We start from the raw sequence: 27,956 nt of genomic DNA on the forward strand, positions 1-27,956 counted from the left end.
AAGCCTCACATGTGTCTTCGGGGGCCGTGGGCTCTGCCTTCTCCAGTGGAGGGGAGATGAGGCACCGGCAGTCACGGTCACAGTGAACACTGCTGCTAGCTGAATGCTTGCTGTTCACCAGATGCTGCTTTGTGTGTGTATCACAGGCCTTGACTTACTCTGACTTTTATGACAACCCTAGGTGGTAGGTACTGTCACTCCTAGTCATTGGATGGAAACAAGCTGAGTGACTTGCCCAGGGTAGCACAGCCAAGATACAGCCGGGCCAGAAAAGGTGATGACACGACTATCCTAGCAGAATGCGATGTCCTGATTCAGCTCAGAGTCACTGCAACCGTGCTCTGTCCCAGGTGTGGCACAGACACGAACGTGGCATACTACACTGGGGTGGGTGTGATAGTCACACAGTACACAGTCGCACAGAGGAAAGAACGTTTACTGTTCTCTGGAATTCTTGGAAGAGGGGATAGCAGGAGTTGTATCAGCCACTTCCTAGGTGGACAAGAGGGGAAAGGCACTTGAAGCAGAGAAAAGAGTGTGGGCAATAGCAGAGATCTGGAATATCCTGGCATATCTGGGGAGGGTAAGCCGGGTGTGGTTCCTGGAGCAGGAAGGATCAGGCTAGTGGGTAGGGGTGGGGTGGAGCTGGAAAAGGCTGCAGGGCCTGGATCAGGGAGGATGGATGGCTCTAGACTAGAGGGTTTGTGAGCAAGGCCAAGTGCCAGGGTGAAAAGAAAGTTGCTTGGAGGGCCACCAGGTTCCTATGGGGCACAGCCAGGGGCCGGGAGGAGAGGAGACAGTCACCGGGGCTCATCTATTTGGTCTGCCTGTGTTCCCCGAGCCCTTTTTGGCCACAGGATGTGCAGATGAGCCCACAGAGGTGTGTGAGAGACAGACACTGCAGCAAATGCTTCCGTTGTCTCTACTGAGGCAGGCACTGTTCTAGGCGCTGGGACAGATACGAAGATGAGGAAGATTCTGACAACATAAGAAGGTCCAAACCTGTAGAGAATTGTTTTTAGATACTGTAGCATTTTCCAGAGCATTTGAGATTTTGCTTCCCAACATATGTCAGTTTGACTCACATAAACCCTCAGAGATATGTGGCATTTGCTTTGCTTATTTCATTTATGTAAAGGTCGACAATTTTTTAAAGATTTTACTTATTTTTAGAGAGACAGGAAGGGAGGGAGACAGAAGGAGAGAAACATCAGGGAGGTTTGAGGTGTGAGGGAGAAGCATGGATCTGTTGCCTCTCACACACCCGCAACCAGGGACCTGGCCCACAACCCAGGCAGGTGCCCTGATGGGGAATCAAACCAGCCACCTTTCAGTTCGCAGGCTGGCACTCAATCCACTGACCCACACCAGCCAGGGCTCACAGACTGTCTCAAATTCCCTTTTAAACCTACCCTTTTTATAAAGAAAAGTAGGTAAGTGGTTTAGAATTCATAGAAAAAATCTAATCAGATAAAAGGAGTGGCATTCTTTCATCCGTGTCCTGGTGGTCTTTACCTGTGTCCTGGGCAGTGGAGCGGAATGGCTCAGACACCGTCTGAATTGCCGTCCTCCTGAGGCACAAAGGTGGAACTGCTTATGGTCTCCTGGAGTCAGGGTGGGTCCTACCTTCAGTTCCTGGAACAATAGCTTTTACATGCTTTGATTACTAAGCTGCTTTTTTTTTAAGAATTCATTTTTATTTATTTATTTTTTATTTTTTATTTTTAGAGAGGGGAAGGGAGGGAGAAAGAGAGAGAGAGAGAAACATGAATGTGTGGTTGCCTCTCACGTGTCCCCCACTGGGGATCTGGCCCCCAACCCAGGCATGTGCCCTGACTGGGAATCGAACCTGTGATGCTTTGGTTAGCAGCCCGCACTCAATCCACTGAGCTACGCCAGCCAGGGCCTTGGCCTTGATTACTAAGCTTCTTAACGATTACCTAAACTAAAATGTTCCAACTCTTGAGTCCCCCAGTATTCCCCCACTGATAGTCTAAGCCGCCTTATTTTTGTGAGATCAGTTTCCTATGGAAGTGCTCACTTCGTTGTTGAGAACATATCTTAGCATTAGACCGTCTGGGAGAAGGCTTAGGAACATGTTTAATTGCAGACCCACAGAAGGGGGCACATTGTAGGCAACAAGCTGTGATAAAAGCACAAAACAATTTTTAGCACAGTTGACAAAAGTTGCACACTCTCCAGCTGGGGCTACATTAGTGGCTTTTAAGGAAAACATTTCCTTGTCCTTTGGAGTTACCACAGGCCCCCAATTATAAATATCGGAGTAGGTTATTTTCTTATTGATATGCTTAAACTAAGTATAATTTTGAAGGCTTTCCAGGGGAGTACAAGCACCTATAAAACATGAAGTGAAAGTGTGTTCAACCTAGGTTCCTCCTGCAAGACAAAATTCAGAGATGTTTACAACATTTTTGCCAAAAATACCCAAATATTTTCATCTCATTTGAAAGGAGCAAGTTCTCCATAACATGGGGTTAAACAAAAAGTAATGAATATGTCATTGTTTGCAAAAGATGACTTTCAGGTCTTCTTGAGGTTCGGCGGTCCATTGTCCTCCAGTGCTTTCTTTACTCCTGTGTGATGAATCCAAGGTTTTATTTCTGCCAGTGTCACTGCCGGGGGTGGTGAGGAGCACGTCCCAAGGTTCAGACCACTCTTCTTGTTGTTGACTCTCTGGAGAGCCTGTCTTTCAGGTCTTGAGTAGTACCCTGTCTCCAGGCTCACAGGGATGTAGTGAACCGGTGGGGGAGAGGTCTTTGATACAAGCAAGGTCATTCATGACAGCTAAGGTCTGACTTAAATGTTATACATATTTCTTTACCTTCACTTCTTGATCTATATGCATATCTCCTACTCCAATCATAGCCTGAAATGGTTGCCCATACACAATTTCATAAGGACTCAATTGAATCCCACTTTGAGGAGCCACCCTCATCCTGAGCAGGACAATAGGGAAAGCTTGATGCCAATGGAGATGAGTTTCTTGACACAGCTTGGCTATGTTTTTCTTCAAAGTGTGATTCATCTTCTCTGCCTTCCCAGAGGTCTGAGGTCTCCATGCTGTGTGGAGAGTCCACTTCATTCCTAAAAATTTACTAACCTGTGTAATTTCTGAGACAAAAGCAGGTCTATTATCACTCTGGATGCCATTGGGTAGGCCAAAGCAAGGAATTATCTCCTTCTGTAAGTCATTCACTACTTTTAAGGATTTCTCCATTCTAGTAGGATAGGCTTCTACCCATCCTAAAAAGGTGTCAATAAAGACTAGCAAATATTTCTACTATCAGACCCTCGGCATCTGGATAAAGTCTATTTCCCAGTGCTCAAATGGGCTTTGTCCTTGGTATTGTCTCCTTTCTTTTGATGGGGATCTGTCTTGGGGTTGCTCTTCTGGCACACAACACATCTAGCAATTACTTTTCGTATGGCTTTAGAAATTCCAACACCTGTGAGCCAAGGTTTTAACATATGTGGTTAACGAGTCCCTCACATAGTGAGTGGCCTCGTGCAAATGTTTCATGACTGGCTCTACTAAATGTACAGGAAGCAGCATAACTCCTTTCTTATTCCTTCTCCATCCACTCTCAGCACCTTATTCATCAAAACTCCATCTCTCAGCTTTCTCTAAGTCTGCAGTCAAATAATCAGGGTCAAAATGTGGCAAGTCTAGAACAAGTACCAAAGGCATTATAAGCGTTCCCTTAGCAGTCTCTCTCACTGCTCCATCAGCCAGATTGTCTCCTCTCGCCACTGCAGTGTCCTCTTTCTGATGCCCCGAGCAGTGCATAACTGCCACCTGTAAAGGTACTTGAACTGCCTCTAATAATTTTAAAATTTCTGCTGCATACTTAATCTCCTTTTTATTTGGGGGTTAATAGTCATCTCTCATTCCAGATGGAACCGTGTGCATGCGAAATTAGGCAAGTGTACCTTGAGTGGGTATACACATTCACGCTCTTTTCCTGCGACAATTCCAGTGCCCTCATTGATGCGATCAGTTCAGCTTTCTGAGCACAGGTTCCTGGTGCAAGGCCTCCACTATTTCTTCAAGAGTCACAACTGCATAACTAGCCTTTCTGTTTCCTTTGTCCATATAACTGCTTCCATCCACATGTACAGTTCAGTCTGCTTCTACTAAAGGATGGTCCTGTAAATCAGTTCAGCTAGCATAAACCATCAATTATTTCAGTGCAGTCATGTATTAGAGCCCCCGGGGTCAGGCTCCAGGAGAAGAGAAGCAGGATTTAACTTACAGTTTTGAGGGAGATGTTGGGATTGTCGAGAAGGATTGCTTGGTACCTGCTCATTCTTCCAGCAGTGAGCCACAAATTTCCCTTTTGCTCCAGCAGGCTCAACACTTGGTGGGGTGCATAAGTGGTGATAGGCTGTCCCAAGGAAAACTTTTCAGCTTCCTAAAAGGTGGCTACCACAGCTCTCAAGCAGGCTGGCCACCCCTGGACAGTGTGATCTAATTTAAGTATGTGATGGGCTGTGGAATGTCACTAGTCATTTGGGTGAGGACTCCTAGGGCAATGTCCTGCCTTTCGAGAATGTATAATTGAGAGTACTTTAGTGGGTTGTGAAGCCCCAAGGCCAGTGCAAGAAGCCAGGTACACCTTCAGTGGCTCAAAAGCCTGAGTGCACTCCTTCATCCATTTTAAGGGATATATTCTGGCCCTTTCAGAGTTTTCCCAGTTTAACAGGTGTGATGTAGAAAACAGAGGACATGCTCAATAATATCTAGTGAGTTGGCCCTCTGTCTCTACTTCCATTGGAAGTCTTCACAAAAGCCCCTGGGAGGGTCTTGTCCTCCACCGAATTTGGGTCCCTGACAGGTTCAAGATCGGGCTCAAGATGAGACAAGTTCAGGCTCACTTTCCCCAGTTCCGTCAGCTGAGTAAGGAGGAAGATCCCCAGGGCTGGAGGGGCCATAGGAACCATGATCATGCTCACAGCAATACGGATCTTCCCAGGCCCTCTGCTCTGAGCTTCTGCTATCATTCACAGGCAAGTTCCTTTTTCTCTGGACCATTAATCTATTACCTTTTAATCCTGCATCCTTATTATGTAAACTCATGCAAGCTTCTAGGTAAGGTGCTTCGTTCCACTTCCCTGATCTTTGACAAAACAATTCCAGTTGCAGTCTAATACAGCAATTTCAGCAGCCAGTATTCTCTTGAGTCTAAATTATACAATACATAAGACAGTATTACAATAAAAAGCACTTTCTTTTTAGTCACAGGTTTTTGAGCACAGGTGGACCAATCAGCCAAAACTTTCCCAAAAGGGCTGTTTCCTGAAGTGGAGGTTTTCCCCCCAATTCTACCAGACAGAACTCTGTGATGTCACAAAAAACAGAAGGCATCTTAATTAAAAACCAGAAGACACCTTTTTACCAGACAGAGCTCTGTAAACCAGAAGGTACCTTAATTCCTGCCGATCTAAATCATGACCTGGGATTGTAATCTGAACCAGAAAGAGCAGTGATTCAATCACAAGTAAAGACAAGGTGCAGATCGGAGGAGAGTTCCTAAGTAAAATCACTTGGAAGTTGCTAGGGAGTCTCCAAATCCACATCGCCACCCCCCCCCCCCCGCCCAAGTCCAGGCAGCCAGTGGGACTCCCCGCCAAATACCCAGGCTTACTGGAGAGTTCCAGAGTCTGTCCTGGAGGAGTGGCCAGAATATGAAACCAGAAAAGCCAGCATTGGCGCTGCCTGTCACCGCCAGGACCAATAAGCAGAGACAGGTATTGAATCTTTATGGGCACTTTATTCAGATGGCCAGCGATTTGAGAAATTAGTGGGTTATGTACCCTAACAGACTATCTTAAATTCCATTAAATTTTTTTTTTGTTATTATTAAATTCCCTTTTAAACTGACTTTTTATAAGGAGAAGAAAAGTGTAGGTAAGGGGTCTGGAATTCAGGGACAAAGTTAATCAGATAGAGGGTGGAGCATTCTTTTGTCTGTGTCCTGGGAGGCAGACTCTCACCTTGGAGCACAATGCCTCAGATGCCATCTTGAATTGCTTGCAGTCCTGCTGAGGCAGAAAGGTGGAACTGTTTAGGGTCTCCTGGAGTAAAAATGGGACTTCAGTCCTGGAACGGTAGCTTTTACCTATATTGATTACTAAGCTTATTAGCAATTACCTAAACTAAAATTTTCGAACTCTTGAGTACCCCATCAATAGCATATGTGGGGAAAACTGGTTTCCTAAATATGGATGGATCCTGGAGTGGCCCAAGAAGCCAGTAAAGACTAGTCTGTTTCAGATTGAAATTTTGGGGCATTGCCTAAGGACAGACGGTAGGAAGTTGATAAGCAGAGGGATAACATGATAAGGCATGTGTTTTTAAGGAGGTGGTAGATACAAGTGGGAGCCTGGGGCCAGGTGAAGGCAGGCAAAATAGACCAGGAGATAATAAGTCTGACTTTGAGCAGTGGCAGTAGAAAGAGAAGGCTAGTACTCCCTTTCCTGACTCTGAGTTCTAAAAGTTGGCTTTTTGAGTTGTTTCCCTTAACAGAGGAGGCACACAACTAGAGCTGGCAATTTGTTGTGACAGGACCTGGAAGCCCAGGTCCTCATTTTGCTTCCAAAAAACAGCTCCCTCTTGGGACCAGTGACTTGAAGTCAGCTATCTCTGGGCGTTGAGGTGAGGAACACCAGGAGTGGCCTATTATTATGCAAAAACAGAGGCCAAATGTATACCAGCTATAGATTCAAAAGGCATAGGAACACTCAGAGTTTCAATTTTCTCATCTCTAAAAGAGAGATCATTTCCCATGTTTTGTGTAACTCACAGAACTGTTCATTTGTTTGTTTATTCATTCAACAATTATTTATGGAGCACATACCACATACTAGATACTGCTCTAGGTGGAGATAGTGATGAAAAATACAGAACTGACCTCTGCCTTCAGACAGCTTGCTGTGAGAACAGGTGAAATAGCTCTGTCAACTTTAAAGCACTGCACTGGTCTCATTTTTCTACTTCTATTTCCCGATAAGATTGTAATCCTGTTTACTTTTGAATTCTTCATTTCGTTATCTCTATGTCCTTGTGCACCTCATTTCCCCTCTTAAAGTGAGTCCTTACTCATATTCAGTTCATGGTCTGTGATTGGCTTTAACTATGAAAGTAAGGATTACTTCCTGGGAGAAAAAGTTTGTAGTGGAGGAGACTGCACTATAAAGAGGAAATAGAGACAGAAAAAACTAAGAACTCCTAGATATGCTATCTTTAGCAGATACCTCTTCCAGCCTCCACCCATCTCTTTCATATTCCATCCTTAATCCTCGCCCTTAACAGCTGCGGTCTCTTTAAGGGTTTTTCTGTGTAAACTAGGCGGTAGGGCTGAGGGCGCATTTCTTCCTAGGGTTGAATGGTAAGTTGTTTGTCCGTTTCGGGCTGCCGTCCTGCAGGCCCGCCATATTGTCTGCTGAAGCTGCCGCCGCTGCCGCCGCCAAGTAGGAGCGAGCGGAGCCGCGATGGGTGAGTAAGGATACCAGGCAACTGGGACTAGAGCGGAGGCAGTCTCAGGGCTTGGGGTCTGGCGACAGCCTGCCTCCAATCTGCAAGGGGTGTCTGAGGCCCCTCTAAATAGGTTTTGGGGAGAAACCAGACGGGGAGTGCCGCTCAGGCCAGTTTGGGGCCGGCCAGGGCCCATGCGGGCAGCAGTCTTCGGGGGCTGGTTCACGTTGCCACGCCTGGAGCCCCCCACGTGGTGGCCCTGGGCTAGAGCCCAAGCATTCCTGGGGGCTAGAAAGGGGCCAACCCTCCGGCCTCCGCCGCGGAGACTAGGGCTGGGGGACGGGCTGCGCGCCGCAGGCCCGGGCGGCGCTCAGGGATCGTCCTCCAGGCGTGAGACTGAGCGACGCGCATCTTGACTGTATTCACTGGTTCCCCTGAAGTCAAGGCAATCTTACCTACGTCGCCGCTAGACTCTTCTGGTGAGGGGAGGCCAAGCGAGCCAGCTCCCGGCTCGGAACCAAGGGCAGCCATGCCAAAGACAGCCTGGGCGGCTCAAGGCCGGGAGAACTTCCCGAGCCCAGGCGGAAATGCGGTGGTTCGGTTGGGCTCAAAGTGACAGTATTCGTGGTGATAGAAAATTAAAGGCCAAGTCGTGGGGCCACACGTAGGTTGGGGTGTTTAGGTTTCTGGCCCTGGTTAGGAAAAAAAGAGCGACCTGTTGCTCTTTCTTAAGGGACTCCGGCTGGCAAGGTTTGTGTTCAGGGAGAATGTTACGGTAAAGCTTTTGGTTTTAAGGACAGAAACATCAGTGGTTTTTACTCTCCAGCAAAGTAAGTAAATAAATTTACTAAGCACCTCCTTTGCGCAGATATTGTTCTGAGTGCTTTACAGGTCACGTTTTACTTAATATGAGCCACCTAATGAGGTTGATACTACTGTGTTACCGTATTGTATGGATAAGGAAACAGGCTAAAAAGATAAAGTAACTTACCCAAGGATACACAGTGCCTAAAACAGGGTGATTACTCCAGAGCCAGAGTTTATAGTCTGGCCCCCTAATGTTTGGGCTGTAAAAGCGGGAAAGAAAGCTTTTAACCCTAGGCAAAGTTATAAAGGTGTTTTTTTGTGTGTGGTTTTTGTGTGTGTTTGTTTTTTGCTAGTTAGCCCACTTTGAAATACTTAGTCTGAAGGAAATTGGAAATGTGCAAATTGAATTGCTAACACCAAATATTGTTTGTATGTGGGGGCGGGGAGCTAACTGAGACTCTGAGGTTGAGATTTGTTAAGACCCCTGATCCTGAGAAAACAAATTAGTCCCCTGAGCTGCAAGGCATTGACTGTAGAATCAAATGTAGTCTAATCCTGCCTGTGGCTTCCTAGCTCACATCCAGAGAAGTCACTTTGATGTCAAATGCAGTGATACATATGGGAAGCATTTAGTGTGGCCTCAATAAATTTTATTTTTCTTTTTGATCCTTTATTTACTCATCTCTAGGAAGAGGAGAAGGGGCAGTGTTCCTTTTTTTTAAGATTTTATTTATTTATTTTTAGAGAAAGGGGAAGGGAAGGAGAACGAGAGGGAGAGAAACATCAGTGTGTGGTTGCCTCTCGTGTGACCCGTATCAGGGACCTGGCCTGCAACCCAGGCATGTGCCCTGACTAGGAATTGAACTAGCACCCTTTGCTTCGCAGTCTGGTGCTCAATCCACTGATCCACACCAGCCAGGGCGGCAGTGTTCTTAAGATGTTTGAAAACAAAAGATACAACACAGCCTTGGAAGTCTAGTAAGAAGTCTAGAAATATCGGAACAGCCCTGGCTGGTGTGGCTCAGTGGACTGAGTGCCGGCCTGAGAACCAGTGGGTCGCCAGTATGGTTCCCAGTCAGGGCACATGCCTGGGTTGCAGGCCAGGTCCCTAGTTGGGGGCAGGGATGAGGCAACCACATATTGCTGTTTCTCTCCGTCTCTTTCTCCCTTTCCCCCTCTCTCTAAAAATAAATAAAATCTTTTTTAAAAAAGAAAGAAAGAAATCAGAACAGATTCTTTTCCACCTTTGATAATGTTAGTCTCTTTCTCTTAAATACTCTGATTTCCAGAATCCTCCATGAAGATTGATAAGCCTGTCTTTGTAACTGCAGCTTTAGCTATCCGTGAGAAATTTTAGGGGCTTTAATATTACAGATTTTGTATTGGCCTGCAACTTCAGGAGCACTGATGCCTAACGGGAATGAGCTGATGTTGAGTTATTAAATTCAGTGAAATAAAATTGGTGGAGATTTACTCAGTTTTTACAGATTGGGAAACTACCTCCGAGCAGATTAACACAGTAAGCAGCAAAGCCAGAAATGAGATTCTTACCCATTTTGCTGCACATAAACCTTTTGGAAGACATAAGGTGTGAAGTAAAGCATTCCTTTTTTTTTTTTATTAAGATTTTTATTTATTTATTTTTAGAGAGGGAAGGGAGGGAGATAGAGAGAGAGAGAGAAACATCAATGTGCGGTTGCTGGGGGTTCTGGCCTGCAACCCAGGAATGTACCCTGGCTGGGAATCGAACCTGGGACACTTAAAGCATTCCTTTTCTGGTAGACTTTGAAAGTTCTTCACTGGGGCAACAAAACCTGACCAAGGGTCTGAAAGAGATTTCCAGTCTAGTGTCAGACTGCCTCCTGTTTTCTTTCCGACTTCACTTCAGGTACCTCTCCCCATCCCAGCCTGTCTTTCTGACCACCCCCATACTGTGGGGTTTTGTTGTTTTGTGTTTTGGTTTTGGCTGGTCCTTGTACCATGGGAGTGAAACTAGTGTAGAGATACATTTAATTCTAACACTGAATCTGAGTCGGTTTCGGTTTTCCTCATTTATAAATGAGTAAACTGAAGCTTTGAGATCAGCTTCAGTTTACTCATCCACGGCTGAGTAACTAGTCCAAGGCTGGTGGCCTCCACGACACCTACATGGATCTAGAACTTGCTGTATTTCACCAGCTCTCATACTCTTCTTCAGCTCTGGCCTATATCCTGTGCTGTTTCTCCTGTGCCAAACTTCACTTGCCTTAACAGACCTTTGTAGTGGTTTCACTGCCATAGGAGCCCTGTGGAGGTGCTGCTTGCAAATCTGGAAGTTAAGTATTCTCACCTTTCCTAGCAGAGACCACAGCCCCTCAAGACTGTCTTGGCAGACACTGGTGGGGTTTTTGTTGTTGTTTTTGACACTGGTGGTTTTGTGTTAATGGGGAATCTGGCAGCCCCTCTCCAGCCCCAGGGATAGGTGTTGATTAATATAAACTCAAAACCAGTCATTGTCATTTAACTCCGTAGGCAGTGATTGGTTTAGGTGTGGGCATGTGTTGTAGTTCTGGCTAATCAGACCTAAAGGGAATTCTGGGTAACTTCAGGAAAAACTTTCCTTATATATTTCTGTTTTACTTATTTTATTATTATTATTTTTAGAGATTTTATTTTTTAGAGAGATGTGAAGGGAGGAAGAAAGAGAGGGAGAAAAACATTGATCAGCTGCCTCTCACACGCCCCCAACTGGGGACCTGGCCTGTAATCCAGGCATGTGCCCTGACCAGGGACCCCTTGGTTTGCAGGCTGGCACTCAATCCACTGAGCCACCAGCCAGGGCCTTCCTTATTTAAAAGAGATTTGCCAGATTTTGTTTTATTATTTTTTGCTTGTGTGTATGTGTGTGTACCCCTCACCTGAGGATATGTTTATTGATTTAGAAGAATGGAGAGAGAGTGGGATACACCAGTGTAAGAGAGAAACATCAGTCAGTTGCCTCCATACATGCCGTTACCAGGAATTGAACCCACAGACTTTTGATGTATGGGATGATGCTCCTGAGCCACCCAGCCAGGGCCCAGCTTATATATTAATCCAAGTATCACCAAAGTGTGAGAACCTCCAAAAAAAAAAACAGATTTTAAAAAGCTATAATAACCAAAAATATATAGAGCTTCATATGTGCTAGGTACTAAGTACTGTAATATATTTTTTGAGGTCTGGTGCCTAAATACTGTAATATTGACTCATTCCTCAGACTCTCATGTTCTAGTTGAGGGAAATGAAGCACAGAGAAGTTCAGTAACTTGTGAGAAGTCACAGATAGCAAATAGGGGAACCACTTTCTCAGGCAGATGGTTCTAACCAAAATATGGGCTATTTGGAGGGTGGTGTTTTGCCTCTGGAAAGGAAAGAACCCTTTTTGACTCTCAAATTGCTATTAGCAGTGCTGGAATCATGAGGCAGAATTTGTAAGAGTAGGCAGTTGTAAGTGTGAGGGTAGAGAAGATGGAAAGAATTTGATCTCTTATGTTTTTGAGCCACTCAGTTAGCCAGCTTTGGAACTGTTCTATCGTTGGCCTTAACCAGTATACTGAAGACCACTTCTAGTTTGCTTTGGGTACAAGTAACCTTTGTAACTGATCACCCTTCTGGGTCAGAAAGTAATTTCTTCTTTTAGTTTCCCTCCAGCCTCGCCCACCCACCTCCCAGTTCATAACAGCTACTTGCAGAGAAGGCACTAAACTGTCACCACCTAAGTATCTCATAAGCCCTGAACTCCTTCTTGGCCTGCTTTTCCTGCATTTTCGTTAATGATTGCACCGTTGGCCCAGACACTGGGGTATAAGATAGAAATCATAACTGTCTTTGGTTTCTTACTCTTTTCTTCCTTTTCTGTATTGGCAATTGTTGGATGCTGTGTGATCCTTTACTGAGGTCCTTTCTAAATTGCTTTGTGTGGTGTATTCTCACAACAGAGTGCCGCAAAGAGTCTTAGTTCTGTGGTCTGCAACCTTTCTGAGTGTCAGGCTCCTTAAAGTGAAAATATGGATAACAATACTTGTTGTTGTTGTTAGTGAAGATTCAGTGAATTACTAGATGTCAAAAAATAATGTCAACTGAAAAGGTGTTATAACCTAAGAGGCCCTCCACATCTCTTCTGTAGCCTCCCTGCCACTACCAGTTCTGCTGCAGCAACATTGCTAAACCACCCCCCTCTCCTGTCACTCTCCTCCTTAGTTTAGAAACCTTTGCTGATTCCTTATTGTCTGCAGCAGGGGTCCCCAACCTCCTGGCCTCCAACCTGTAGGGGTCCAGGCCTGTTAGGAACAGGAGCTGCACAGCAGGAGGTGAGCTTAAATGTAACGTGCTGGAATCGTCCTGAAACCGGTCCCCCCATCCTGGTTCATGGAAAAACTGTCTTCCATGAAAGCAGTCCCTGGTGCCAAAAAGGTTGAGGACCACTGGTCTACAGGATAAAATAACCTATAGGGTATGATATTCAAGGCCTTCTTCTTGACTTTACTAATCTTACTCCATTTAACATTTATCTACATATCTTGCATTCCAGTCAGACTACCTCCTTTGTACCTTTCTTATGGAAAACTCATCTGTTTTTCAAGATCTACTTTAAATGCTACCACTTTTATGAACCTTTCCCAAATATTTTATGCCTTTTAAACTGGAAGTGAACTCTCCTAAATTCTGTAGCACTTTTGTTTTCGCCTTTTATATAGCCCTTTTCATACTCATTCTTGTGTTACAGTTATTTCACTCTATAATAGAGATAGTTCTTCAGCCTGTTACTTAATCTCCAAAGCCTCATTTTCCTCACCTCTACAGTAGGGATAACAGTATATACTTCATTGGAGTTCAGGGCGATTGAATGAGCTAATGTGTGTAAAGCATTTTAGTATGGTATTTAATCCAGTATGCACTTAATAAGTAATTACTAATTGCTGTTAGTCACTTAGTGAACACATAAAGTGCTTACTATGTGTCAGGACCTATGCTAAATATAAAGGTGAATCAATTTGTCTTTGAGCAGAAGGCAGAAACGTGAATACTTGTCAAACTCATACTTTTAGGGGCCAGGCAGGCAACAGTTATTTATTAATTTCAGCAAATGTTTATTGAATGCCTGTGTGCCAGAGACTGTTCTAAGGCCCTGGAAGTACAGTGGTAAACAAAATAGACAAAAGTCTATCTTTTTGTTGAAACCCCCAGAGTTTAGATTATAGTGGGTAATTGAGTGAAATCAACCAAGTGGAGACTGGCGGCCAACTGGAGAGCCCCAAGCAGTCAACTGATCTCTCTGCAGTTGTTGCTCTGGGGGGAATGTAGGTCTAGTGGAGCCTTACTGCTTAATTTCCTGTCCCTTTCCATTAGCCCTCTCCCCCTTGAAGTTGGAAATCCCAGTTTTCATATGATATTAATGGATTAAATATTTGTAAACATTACAACTTAACTTTAAAATCTAAAAAAACATTAAGCTAACTAAAGATAAGGATGTTTGAGGCCAAAAGTAACCCAAGAATTAATATTCAATTTTTTATAAAATATTTCTCCTTTTTAAATTGGTTTTAAAGAGGGAGGAAGGGAGAGAGAGAAACAAACATCGATTTGTTGTTCCACTTATTTGTGCACTCATGGGTTGGCTCTCCTGTGTGCCCTGACGGGATCGAACCCGCGGCCTTGGCAAATTGAGACAGTGCTCCAACCAACCGAGCTACCTGAACGGGGCTAAAATATTTCTTATGTAGTCTGTGTATTTTTACCGAATTCTATGTATTTAAAAACACATATTACAATGATGAAGATGAGTATTTTTAAACATCTCGCTGATCATGGTAGCATTTTGTATTCAGTAGGTATTATTTCTTTAAGCGTAATATATGTTTGGAGTAAGATAAACAAGAGATTGTAAATCCATATTTTAAATAGTCTTCTGGATAATTTAAGTGTTCTGGCTGACTTAGTTTTGATTAGTTGGTCATTATATTTTGTTTTGTCTTATTGTGATACAGCAGATGAAATTTTGCTTACTTAGTACCTAAGTACTTAGGAGCTTGTACTTCCAGAGACATCAATTCTGCTGGGGCGGGGGGGGGGGGGGGGGTTGTTTGTTTGTTTCTTTTGTGCTTAGATTATCTTCCATTCAGTTTTTTTACAGGACTGAAAACTGTTTATCCATTTTGTGAATGTTAATTTAGTTAAAACTAGATAACTTATAAATCCTCTTATAACTAGGCACATAAACTATGATATGTTGCAAGTATGTTAAATGCGAATGAGCCAGTGTCCTCACCTGCTTGGTATAACTCTCAGACTTTCTTCAGGAAAACTTGGCCATCTGACCAAAATTGCCAGTATTAACAGACATTATACAGGTCTTGCAGAGGTAAGGCTTGCTTGAGTGTGCTTGATCAGATAATAATATGGGTGTGATAATTTATAGTTTTAATTTGAACTTTTCACCTAACAAGTCATATGGTGTGCCTGAGTATGATACTGTTATGTTACAGAATTACATGCTTATGATTTTTTCATTAAAGGGGGCATTATTTGTGCTGGACCCTGTATATATAAAATCGGCATATATATGCTTGTTAATACTGGTGATTTTATATACAAGCATATATAAGCCACATCAGCCAGGGCTTAGAACTCTCTCTCTTCTCTCTCTTTTTTTAAGATTTTATTTATTTATTTTTAGAGAGGGAAGGGAGGGAGAGAGAGAGAGAGAGAGAAACATCAATGTGTACTTGCTGGGGGCCGTGGCCTGCATCCCAGGCATGTGCCCTGACTGGGAATTGAACCGGTGATGCTTTGGTTTGAAGCCCGCGCTCAATCCACTGAGACAGCCAGGGCTTCAGAACTCTTTTGATTTCAGAATTCCAAATAAGGAATTGTGGACCATGAATTAAGAATTAAGAAAAATGGCCCTGGATGGTGTGGCGCAGTGGATTAAGTGCCAGCCTGTGAACCAAAGTGTCACCAGTTCAATTCCCAGTCAGGGCACATGCCTGGGTTACGGGCCAGGTCCCCAGTAGGGGTACACAAGAGGCAACTGCACACTCATGTTTCTCTCCCTCCCTTTCTCCCTCCCTTCCCTTCTCTCTCAAAAAAAAAAAAAAAAAAAGAAAGAAAGAAAGAAAAGAAAAGAAAAAAGAAAAAAGAAAAATTACCCTGGCAGTTGTGGCTTAGTTGGTTGGGTATTGTCCTGTAAACTGAAGGGTCGTGGGGTGGATTTCCTATCAGGGCATGTGCAAGGGGCAGCCAGTTGATATGTCTCTTGCTCTTTTTCTCCCTCCCTTCCCCTCTCTTTGGAATCAACAAAAGAAAAAAAATTAAGAATTAAAAATGTATAAGGAGCAGGTTTACAGAGATGATGACTTTTACGTTTTTTAAAAAAATATATGAGGTACTTGTGGGACGTGAGTTGAGAGAACTCTTGGGTATTGGGTGTGGGCTGCAGATACAGATTCAGAAGTCATCAGGTTTTCCAAAGAGACAATAATTGTCTAATGAGACATTATTAGAATTGCTCATCTTGGGGTAAGGTAAATGATTGAAAGCAGGGCTTTTTTAAAAATTCTAGCTCACTGGTCCTTACAACCTAGCTTTGTAGGGAGCAAAGATGGAATAGAAAGATAAAGATTAAGAGAAAGGAGCTGTGGTGTGAGGGGGAAGGGGGAAACTACCTTAATATAGAGCATATAGCTGTCGTCTTTGACCCAACTTCCTAGAAACTATCATCGGGCAGTCGAGGCCTTTCAGAGTAGGAGCTGAGAAGAAAAGGGGAATAACCATTGATTTAGCATTTATTTTATTGGTTATTTTTATTTTTTATTTATTTTTATTAAATTTATTGGGTAACATTGGCTCATAGGGTCATGTAGGTTTCAGGTGTACATTTCTGTGATACATGATCTGTATATTGCTCTGTGTGCCCACCACCCAAAGTCAGATCATCTTCTGTCACCATATATTTGGTTCCCTTTACCCATTACTATTCCCCTTTCCCTCTGGTAACCACCATGCTGTGGTCTGTGTTGATTTAGCATTTAGGCCCTAGACACTTTCATATTACCTCACCAATCCTCTAGAGCTATAAAGTGTATTCTCATGTTATAGTTAACAGAGATAGTAACGCTTGGACTGTAGCTATCCTTAGTCCTCTGCTATGTTCCTTGCCACTCCTTACCTCCCATCCCTAGGTCTGAGCATTGCCTTTACATGTAGACTCAAGGGATAAAGGACTAATACATCCTAGGAGGGAGTTAGGATTAGAGAACCAAAGAACTGGGGCTCTCAGGTGTCTGCTTGATTTATACCTCAGTGTGCTGTACAAAGCTGAGACCTCAAGCTTTGAATATACAGTTGTATGAGCAGATGATAGTTTTTCCCACATGGTCTTTTTGACAAACCACCCACTGTAGATTCAGATTTGTTTTCTAGAGTGATCCCTATTTAGTCCAGTCCTATGAGGATCTGCTAGAATATGAGCAGCCTTGTTATGGTGGCCCCATCGTGAACTGACCCAGTTGTCCCTAGGGGAGTCTCTCTCATTGTCTTGGTGACTGGCAGCTCTGATTGTGACAGGCTTGCAAATAACATCCCGAGTGCCGCATGTAGTCAGACCTGTTCCATACTGTTTTCTTGTTTGCAGTAGTTCCTTGTCATGAAGCTCTGAGAGAAACTCCAGAAGTTTGAAAAGTTGTTACCAAACTCAATTCTACCTTATCAGCACAGCATGTAGCTATTCACAAAGTACTTGCATGTATTTCCTCATTTGATCTTCACTGTGACTCTGAGGCACACAGGGTGTGGGTAGGAAAATGGAGACACAGGTAAGTGAGACACAAGGTGGCACGTGCATTGAGTAGCAGGGCCAGAGATCGCATGGTCTGGCTCCGTGGGTCCTCTCACCCACACCACCCTTTCTCCGGTGTGCCTGTTCGTGGTACTGCCAGCACAGCTGCCTTCTCTCACCTAGATATTTCCAATACAAACCCTTGAAAATAGTCCATCCATCCACATAATGTTGAGGTTTAAAAAGCTTTTCAAACCCTACACCAGACTTAACTGGCATTTATCTCAGCTCATCCTTTTCCCCCTCAGCTTTGTGTTGCCTTTAACGCAGTGGCTGCTGTCACCAGTCACTCCCTGCACACATGCACACATGCACGTACTCTGCAGAGTGGTTGCCAGAAAAACAAGAACAGGGAAATTTAACTCAAGTGTTTTTTGTTTTTTCTTTGAAGTGGCAGACAGCCTTCAAATGACTACCTGACCACCTGCCAATCGCAACAGTTTTCTGCCTCTGTTCATATCAGTGTTGATATCACCTGATATTTGTGTTCCCTGTTCTTGGCAAGAACTAGAACACACAGTGTTTGAGGTATTGAGTCAGGCAGTGAAACAGTGACACTCCTTCCAGGGCTTCCCTTGTGGCTGTGCAGGTAAGTATTGTAATGGAGAGAGCATTGGCTTTAGTCAGAAACGCCTGGATTAGAATCTCCCACTTATTAGCTGGGACCTTTTGCAAATTATGCTTAAGTTTCCCCACCTCTAAACTGGGGATTCTGTAAGAGTGTATACTTAAAAGCTAAGCAAATCATTACTATTATAATTTTCCCTGGGAACATCCACCCTCCCCCTCAGTAGAAATCGGAGATTAACTCTGGGATATTTGAAGGATCTTTCAAAGGGTTATCTTAGTTCTTAGTCTGGATTTACTAGATGCAGTTGTGCACCGCTTAACCACAGGTATGTTCTGAGAAATGAATGCGTCCTTAGACATTTCATCGTTATGGGAACATCATAGAGCATACTGCGCAGACCTAGATGGCACAGCCTGCTGCTCTACTTGTATGTGCTGTGCTCTTATATGACTGGCAGAACATTGGGTTTCTTTACACTGGCATCACCACAACACATGAGTAATACATTGTGCTATCACATCATGAAGGCTATGGTGCCACTAGGTGATAGGAATTTTTCACTTCCATTATAATCTTATGGGACCATGATTGTATTTCACCTCCATTATAATCTTATGGACCATCATTGTATTTATTAATAATAGGCAGTTTGTCATTGACCAAAAAGTTGTTATGTGACATAAGACTGTAATACCCTCTCACCATGTCCAGAAACTTTGAAAAGCATTCTGGACTAAGCTTGAGAAGACTGCTGTCCATCTAGCAGTAAGGACACAGATGTGCCATTTTTTTGGCAGGAGTATCATGATCCTTTTCAGCCTTGGTCCCTGGCACAGGCCTCCTAGTAGGACGTGGAAATATTGGGTGGCCAAAAAGTCCATGTGGTTTTTTCCATAAAACACACATTTTTCATTTTTGCCAATAGCTTTATTTGATTTAGATATTTTGAGTATGTCTGCTGCAATCTCCTGCATGGTGGAATGTTAATTGTTCTCAATGTCTCGATTTGATCACTGTCAGCTTCAACTGGTCTACCCGACCGTGGAGCATCATCATCCAGTGAGAAATCTCTAGCATGAAACTTCGCAAACCTCTTTCGACATGTCCAATCCAGTCATAGCACCTTCTCCACACACTGCACAAACCTTTTTTGTGTTTCAGTTGCATTTTTATAAGTTTTTTTTAATGCGTGCTGATATGACAGCTGTCACAATACATTCTAACAAAATTGTTTCAAATGAAGTTAAAGACAACTAAGTGCCACTAGAGCCACCTTAAAGGAAAAACCAAATGAACTTTTTGGCCAATACAATAAATAATTTGACACAGGAAAGGAACTTGTATATACTGCAGTAGCTTGTTGGTTTGATAGATTGCTTGAATTACAAAAACCATTAACTTTAAAGGCATCGCAATTAAAGATAAATTCATCAAGAAAGGACTTAGGTGGATCATTGGTTTATTTTTATTATCTTAATGTTCTAATTGCTACATATAATGAGTAAAAAGAATAGGTACCCACATGGAAAAGAATGAAGTTGAACCCTGACCTTACTTACACCATATACAGAAATTAATAATTAAATGATTAATGATCATTTAATAATTAAATGATTCTTTGGGTCCTGCTTATCTGCATTCATCTTTCCCTATTTTCTGTACAAACTTGCATATTCCTATTTCAGATTTTTTTGTATTTTTATTTTGTTGAATTTATTATAAACCACTTCACGTCCTTTGGAAAATTGAAGTTTAAAATGTTGATTGGAACCCTGGCCAGGTAGCCCAGTTGGTTAGAGCATCACCCCGATGCACCATGGCTGTGAGCTGGATCCCCAGTCAGGGCACATACAAGAATAAACCAATAAATGCATGAATAAGTGGAACAACAAATGGATATTTCTCTCTACTTCCTCTCTCCCCCTCCTTCTCTCCAAATCAATAAGTGAATTTTTTTTAATTGAAGATGTTGAACATTTGGGAGCATATGTGCGCTGTGCATTGTGTTGTAGACTCAGAGATTCTTGCTTGCAAAGATTTAGTGGTCTGGAAGTGAGAGGTGATAAGTTGTGAACTAAAACAGTATTATTGGAAGTTGTCAGTAGGTACCACTTTGGGGTAACAAGTGTCAAAGATAAACAAAGCCCTATCCTGGTCAAGTGGTAAAGATAGATTTTATTATAATAGGAATAAGTATGAACTGAACCCAACTTTTGTCTGTACAGAAGTAACAGGGTGTTTTAAAGGGAGGATTAGGAAGTAGGGTGGGAGGGTAAGAGGGGACTCAGTAGAGTCAGAGCAGTGAAAAATTACAAAATTTGAGGAAGGGGTTTGGTGCACATGAAACTCACCTGGGTTTGCTCACTGGCGCTTGTTCCTCTCACAGAGGCTATGAGACAGGCACCCTGTTTTCAGGTGTTAGCTGAAACAAAGTAAGTTCTTTTGGCAGCCTTGCGATTCTCTCAGGCAGGCACTGTAAGGAAGGGCTAGGGTCATTCTAGTGATGTGACCGTGAGCTATTAGAAACTATATGTTAGTGTTTTGTTCAAGTCTTTTTTTTTTTTAAGATTTTACTTATTTTTAGGGGTGGGGGGAGAAAGAGAAGAGAAACATTGATGTGAGAAACATCGATTGGTTGCCTCTCTTACATGCCCTAACTGGGAACTGACCCCACAACTCAGGCATGTGACTGGGAACCAACCCCAATGACCTTTAGCTTTGCAGGACAATGCCCAACCAACAGAGCCACACTGGTCAGGGCTTGTTCAAGTTTTTATAGGCCAAAGTTGAGGCCTAGTTGAGAAGGGGTTCAAGGAGACCGGATAGAATTTGGTTAAAGAGAGACTCTCTGGCACAGGTAAAAATCAGTTTACAAACCTGTTGTCTTTGGGGGAGGTGAAACTTTAGGCTGATTTGAGGACTGTGTAAATGGTAATGGCTTTAATTCCAAACTAGGAAGATAGGAGAAGAAACTGTTTTAAGGAGAAAGTGAGGTAGAGACAGCAAGTGGTCATTTGCAAATATACTTTTAGGTAGGAGGTTGTGACTGTAAGGATTTGGTACTCGATCTGAAAGTGGAGGGTGAAGCCAAGGGAGATTGCTTGGGGAGAGGGCTGCTCCTGCTAAGAGGACAAACAGTAGAATTTTGATATACACTGACACTGAGAGATTGGCATTGGAAAAGGAACACAGTGTGAAACCTGAGAAGGAATGGCTGGGAAGGTAAGAGAACTGGGAGATTGTGGTACTGTCCACAATCATGGGTAGCGTTTCAGGAAGTGAAAGTGATCATCAGTGACAAATTAGAAAGTAAAATAGAGTGAATACTGACAAGGTCACTGGATTTAGCAGTCTAAATGTCTTTTTCTGAGGCACCTGTGCCCTGTAGTCTTAAAACAGAGTTTTTATTTAGTTTTCATATCAATTCTGGAGGAAACCCATGGTTTCTGGTTTTCTATTAAGAAATCTTTCTAAAATCTGCCTTTGGAAGTTCTTCACTCCAGTCACAATGAAGATTTTTTTTGTGCTTGTACAGCTTTTCACTTATCGGCAAACATTTAATAAGCAGCTCTTGTAGGTAGGCCTTGTTCCTGGGACAGTGCAGATGTTCATTAAGTACTGAATAAATATTTGAACAGTGATTCACTCAACAAATACTTATGAGCCTATGATGCTGGGTATACAACAACCTGTGGAGGATTTATACAGCCTATGGAGAACAGATTCATTGTAAATTGTGTAATGGAGGAAATAAAACAGGTGTTCTGACAAAAAATAAAGTAGCTTTCTTTGGGTTAGGAGGGAAGGGTCAAGCAATTCTAAGAGCTATAGAAAGAAAGCAAGAAGGGTGAAGACTTAAGCAGGAAACAGCTTGATGGGTTCTAGATATTGAGAGGGTGACTGCAACAGGAGCATGTGATGAGTAAGGGTAAAGACTTGAATGAGCCCTGGCTAGGTAGCTCAGTTGGATAGAGCATCATCCCGATAAGCCAAAGTTGTGAGTTCGATCCCAGGTCAGGGCACATACAAGAATCAACCAATGAACATATAAATAAGTGGAACAACAAGTCAGTGTTTCTCTCTCTCTCTCTCAAATGAATCAACCAAAAAAAACACAGCTGAATGAAATGAAGATAAAAGGACCATGAATTGGGGATATTTATTTTACATGGGAGCAGTAGTAAGCTCTGGTTTTATTGTTTGTTGATGGATTAAAGGGAGATAGGGGGCAAGAGATGATAGTGACTTGGATGGGGTGGGGGTCAAGAGGTGAGAGAGTTGTATTTTGGAGGTAAAACCAGGACAGGATTTGGCAATAGATTAGGTGAAAGAGATGGAGGAAAGTCTCAGGCAAACATCTTCATAACAGTTTTTCAATTGCTCCCTGTTCATATGTACTAATTAGAGATTTAATTGCCAGTGATTCTCAGGTTGAAATGACTGCTGGTAAATAGATCAAGCTGGACAGAATCTAGTCTAAGGGCAGGACCCAAACTGGATAGAATTTTATGTGTATTGTGAGGATGGAAAGTAGTAGTTCTCAGAGGCTGGATGAAAAGAGGCCTTTGGAAGTAGAGGGTCTAGATTGGAGTCCAGCTTCACAATTTGTGCAAATCACAGCACCTCTGAACCTGGTTCCTTAGCTATTAACAGGATATGCTACTAACTGACAATCTTTCTGATTGGTTGTCATAGGGGTCAATTAGATCCTGTGTATAAAAACATTTTTTTGGAAACAGAAGTATGATACTGGGATTTATTTAACTGCTTAACAAAGTGCCTGTCAAATTTTGATTGGCTGGCCCTATGTAAAAATTGAGAATGAGAGCAATCCCTGTTGTATCATTGTAACTGCCCTGTTAAAAATCATTAACCTCTTTACTTGACCTTTTAAGGCATTTGAGTTTGTGGTTAACTGAAATTCTGGGGTGTGTGCAGATTTGTTTCTTATTTGGTGATGGAGCAGTTTCTAACCTAGAATTCTGATAGATTTGCTGTTACCAGTCACTTCTGTTTTTAGGAAATAAGAAGAATATGGATTTTGGGCCCAAACAGGTCAGGGTTGACTTTTTAGTATCATGGTGTTACTTAACCTTTGAGTCTCATTTTTCTCATCTGTAAGGTGTATTCTCAGGATTGTTGTGAAGATTACATATTATATCTACAAAGAATTTGACTCATTATCAAACCTTATTAGCCTGCTCTGGCTGTGGACTTACACTCTATCTAACTCCTTTCTTTTTAAATTAACTAGCATGTGGCCATGAGTTCCTAGTGAAAAGCCAGAAGCCAGCTGAAAAAAAAGCAAGTCCAGCCTGGGAAGAATTATGTTTCCAACATTGTAGAAGGAAGAGGTCTTAAATTGGGAAGTGACAGTGTATCTCTTTTCTATCTCTTCCCAATCTCTTCCCAGTGCCATTAAGTAACTCTCTATGCATTTTTGATAAATTGTAAAATTTTCTTAACTGTAGCATATCCCAGTAGTCAATCTGCTTGATTTAAATTAAAACCTTAGCTCATTCTCTGCCTGGGCAGCTACAATAACATTCTATTAGAAAGCCTCCCTCTTCAAAGAGGAGCACCCACTCAGTTTAGCACCAGGACTAGGGAAGTAATTGGAAAAGACTGACTGCTTCATAGTGTTGGAGGGCCAGTTTCCTTGTCACGAAAGATTATCATGTCATTACCTAGACAATAAGACTAGTTCCCCATCTCCTAAATATAGCTCTTGAAAGTTCTTTGGGCAGATGCCTTCAAGTGATTGCTTGGTAACTTTTTAAGTCCAGGCCATGAACATAAGACTTTTATTTGGAATGTCCTACAGCCAGCAGATGTCTAGGATGTGACTTGAAGGTGTCGTGCTATCATTCCCATCTCATACACAGGACAGCTAGCTATATCACGTATGCTTTTTTCTGAAAAAGCATGCATTTTAAAATTTGATGAATCTCAAATTATAAACATTCTAGGGATTAAATGGAGTACTACAGTAATCTTGCTACTCACCTAGTGTGTGACCTGAGACTCAAGGTCTTCATCTATCAAGTAGGGCCTGTATTTATTTGCTAAGGCTATCATAACAAAGTATCACAGATCAGGTGGCTTAAAGAACAGAAATTTATATTGTCATTTCTGGAGGGTAGAAGTCTGAGATCAAGGTGTCATCAGGGTTGGCTTCTCTGAGACTTCTCTCCTTGCCTTATAGATGGCTATCTTTGAGTTCACGTAATGTACTTCCTCTGTATGCATCTGCATCGGAATCTTTTTTTTTTTTTTTAAGATTTTTATTTATTTATTTTTAGACAGAGGGGAAAGGAGGGAGAAAGAGAGACAGAAACATCAATGCGTGGTTGCCTCTCACGTGGCCCCCACTGAGGACCTGGCCCATAACCCAGGCATGTGCCCTGACTGGGAGTTGAACTGCGTGACCCTTTGGTTCGCAGCCTGCACTCAATCCACTGAGCTACACCAGCCAGGGCTGCATCGTAACCTTCACATTGGATTAGGGCCTTACCCCAGTACTAAGACCCTATCTCCAAATACAGTCACATTTTGAGGTATTAGAAATTAGGGCTTCAGTATATGAAGGGGGAGCATAGTTCAGGCCTAACAGCATCCATATCTATTTTGTATTATTATTACTAGTCTCACGGTTCTAAAGCTTAGAAAATGCATGTCAATATTAGACATTTATTCCCTAGAAATAGAAGGAATAACTTCAGGGACCTATTCACTTTGAGAAGGTTCCTTTACTAAGAAAACCCAAGACAGGCAGGTGCTAGAAAAGGTATATTTGTATTGAGGCTTTCTTGACCTAGCTCCAGTAACTAAAGGAGTACACGATGGAAAAAAAAAAAAGCTCCCTTGCCTTTTCCCCCCTTGCTGGTCCCCAAACAAGAGTCCAGCCTCCCTTTGGTTGCTGATTCCAGATGTGCTTCTGTAGGTATTCCTCCTTCCAATCTAACCTTCCCTGCCTGGCTTCTCCAGTGAAGTCATAAGCAAATATTTGTGATAGTTTCTTGTCACCATGGTGACTAAAGAAGCGCAAACTGGTTCTCCTCTCAGCTTCTCTGTCAGCAGTGCTGGAAGGAGAGCCCAGGCTCAGATTCAGACAGATGAAAAACCATCTGTCAGGTAATGGGGAGCAACAGTCAGCAGTGCCGGCCTTAGGAGTCCGTCCTATGCCTGTTAGTCTCTAGGCACAGAGGTAATTAGGGACCCCGAAGGGAGGCTGCTGCATTCTTCCAGAACTTTTTTGTTTTTATTTTTGTTTTGTTTGTTTTTTTTAACAATAAATCCACTTTGGCTTTGCCAAGTGGGTATGGAGACTTGCACATTCAAAGACCCAGCTGCCACTGTTGGTTTGCTGAGCTCTACTTTCTGGAATGACCAGAGGTGCCATCCCGGAAGTTTCATTCCCTCAGTATCAGGCTCCAGAATCCACCTCTCCTCAACGTCATTTTCATCTCTTTCACTCAGATTCTCTTAACAGACTACTTTCTCACCCTCACATTCATTTCATTTCTACCCCCAAGGTTAATTTCCTACTTGAAGAACCAGCCCAAGTCTTATCCTTAGAAGATGTCCTTTTTTTTCCTAATGAAAACAATTTTTTAAAGACTTATATGTACTTATTTTTAGAAAGAGGGGAAGGGAGGGAGAAAGAGGAGAGAAACATCGATTGGTTTCCTCTCTTAAATGCCCTGACTGGGGACCCAACCCGCAACTCAGGCATGTGCCCTGACCAGGAATCAAACCAGCAGCCTTTCACTTTGTGGGACAATGCCCAACCAACTGAGCCACACCAGTCGGGGGAAAAATGTTTTCAATCACAGTCTACAGTCACAATGTTGCTTTCAGGTATACAGCATAGTGGTTAGACATTTTATATGGGGAGATTAGTTTATTTACTTTCAAGAGTGCTATATTTTGCTGTGTACGATGCATGCCCACGGTTTTGTGCTCATTATACATGGGATTTTATCTATTATTATATCCGTGGTATGTAATCATCATACTGTGTATATAATGCGCACCCTTCTTCCCCTCAAAAATTTGGGCAAAAACATGTGCATTACACACAGCAAGATATAGTACACATATTAAAGCTGGGGACAGTGAAACAAAGAAGGGATTAGGAAAGAAGAAGCAATAGGAGAGAGCCTAGGCGGGGCTGCTTCGGCTCTCTAGAAACATTCTGGGGAAAAAGTAAGCCAAGGCCAGGCTGCTGCCAGCTCACTGGAAAAGGAAAGAAAAGGGAGCCATGGAGATAGGTTCCGGGGGTTAGCTCAGGACGAGCTGCCACTGCCCATTGATCCCCTGGTTGCAAGTCTCATGAGGACCCTTAGAGTTTAGGATAAAGTTCATCGGAACTTCATTGGAAAGGAGATTTAAGTGCCCCAAGGAGGGTGTGTGCTGGGAGATTTCTTTCTTTCTTTCTTTCCTTCCATCCTTCCTCCCTCCCTTCCTCCTTCTTCCTTCCTTCCTTCCTTCCTTCCTTCCTTCCTTTTTTCTTTCTTTCTTTCTTTCTCTCTTTCTTTCTCTCTTTCTCTCTTTCTTTCTCTCTCTCTTTCTCTCTTTCTCTTTCCTTTCTTTCTCTTTCTCTCCTTTTCTTTTCTTCCTTCCTTTTCTTTCTTTCTTTCTCTCTCTCTCTCTTTCTTTCTTTCTTCTTTCCTCTTTCCTTCTTTCCTTCTTTTTTCCTCCCTCCTGCCTCCTCCTCACCAGAGGATACGTTTATTGATTTTAGAGAGAGGGAGAGGGAAAAATCAGTGTTAAGAGAAACATTGAACTGTTGCCTCCAGCACGTGCCCAGCTGGGGGTAGAGCTCACACCCTGGGTATATATGCTCTGACTAGGAATTGAACCCACAACCTTTTTTGCCTTTTTGGTGTATGGGATAACACTCTAAGGAGCTGAACCAACCTGGTCAGGGCCAGTGTTTTGGGTTTTTTTAACTCTCATCACAGTCACCCCAACCACTCCAGAAAAGGGCAATATTAGAGTTAGTTTTTCCTCTCTGTGTGCATATAAAACATACTTTTATTCCTTTGCAATACTTTTAGTAACTTTTCAGATTAGAAATTTAGAGGAAAAGAAATGTTTATAAAGGGAAAACCTAGTTGATAAGGCTTCCTCTACTCATACTTAACACAATTAGCTTCACTTTTATCAGTTTTTAAAATACTGAGTTTGTTTTAAAAGTGTAAGGTGTGATGAAGTCACTGCAACCCCAGGAGGAGACCAGTGTAGGATTTCTGAGAGAAAGTGAAGACAAGGCAGAGTAAGCAGTTTAGGAATAAGCTAGTTTGAATAGTTCTAGAGGGCTTGGGATATAGGAGCAGAGCAGTCTCTGGTTGTTTGCTGCCTGGCTGTGGGGTGATTAAAGCAGAGGAATATTGCCATCTGGGGTCTGTGGCTCTGATTGGTTAGTTGCCTATCAAAGACATGCTCTTAGGCAAGTTATCTTTAGGAATCAGTAGACCTGAGAGGGGCAGTCTCTCCCTGGGTCTGTAAGGCTCCAAAGTCAAATACCAGAACTTCAGGAACATAGAAAATAAGAAAATACGGTTAAAATAATTGGCCCTGTGATGATAAACACAGACTCTAAGAAAACATAGTTAGAACAGGGATTCTGTGTCAGATTTAACTGGATGCAGTATGCTACAATTAAAAATTGTGTGTGTGTGGTAAAATACAACAAAATTTACCATCTTAAACATTTTGAAATGTTCAATTACATAGCATTAGTTACATCTACAATGTTGTGCCACCACCACCACTGTCTATCTCCAAACTTTTCATTACCCCAAAGAGAAACTCTAATCTCTAATCTACTTTCTATCTTTGTGACTTTGACTACACTACTTACCTCATATAACTGGAAATAATATATGTCTTTTTGAGTCTAGCTTATTTCACTATCTTCAGGGTTCATCTATGTTGTAGCAGGTGTCGGGCTGCCATTGCTTTTTGTGGCTGAATAATATTCCATTGTATGTATATGCCACCTTTTATTTAACCATTCATCTGTTGATGGACACCTGGTTTGTTTTTTGTTTTTTGTAAAAGTTTGTCAAGGGTAATTCTCATCTTTTGGCTATTATGAATAACACTGCATTGAATATTGGCATACAGTGTCTGATTGAGCCTCTGTTTCCCATTCTTTTTGATACACCAAAGAGTAGCCCTGGGTGGCATGGCTCAGTGGATTGAGTGCTGGCCTATGA

At 42.6% G+C, this 27,956-nt stretch overlaps 1 protein-coding gene across 1 annotated transcript in view; it reads left to right on the forward strand.

Moving 5' to 3' along the window:
* The first annotated feature begins 7,234 nt into the window (after positions 1–7,234).
* KPNA6 (karyopherin subunit alpha 6) overlaps positions 7,235–27,956 on the forward strand; it is a 40,765-nt gene continuing 20,043 nt past the window's right edge. Inside the window, exon 1 of the mRNA XM_028511224.2 lies at positions 7,235–7,516. Within this exon, the coding sequence (XP_028367025.1) occupies positions 7,513–7,516 (4 nt within the window). The 5' untranslated portion in view covers positions 7,235–7,512. The remainder of the gene's footprint in view (positions 7,517–27,956) is intronic.

The sequence above is a fragment of the Phyllostomus discolor genome, chromosome 5, assembly GCF_004126475.2.
Source record: "Phyllostomus discolor isolate MPI-MPIP mPhyDis1 chromosome 5, mPhyDis1.pri.v3, whole genome shotgun sequence".
Classification (NCBI taxonomy): Eukaryota; Metazoa; Chordata; class Mammalia; order Chiroptera; family Phyllostomidae; genus Phyllostomus; species Phyllostomus discolor.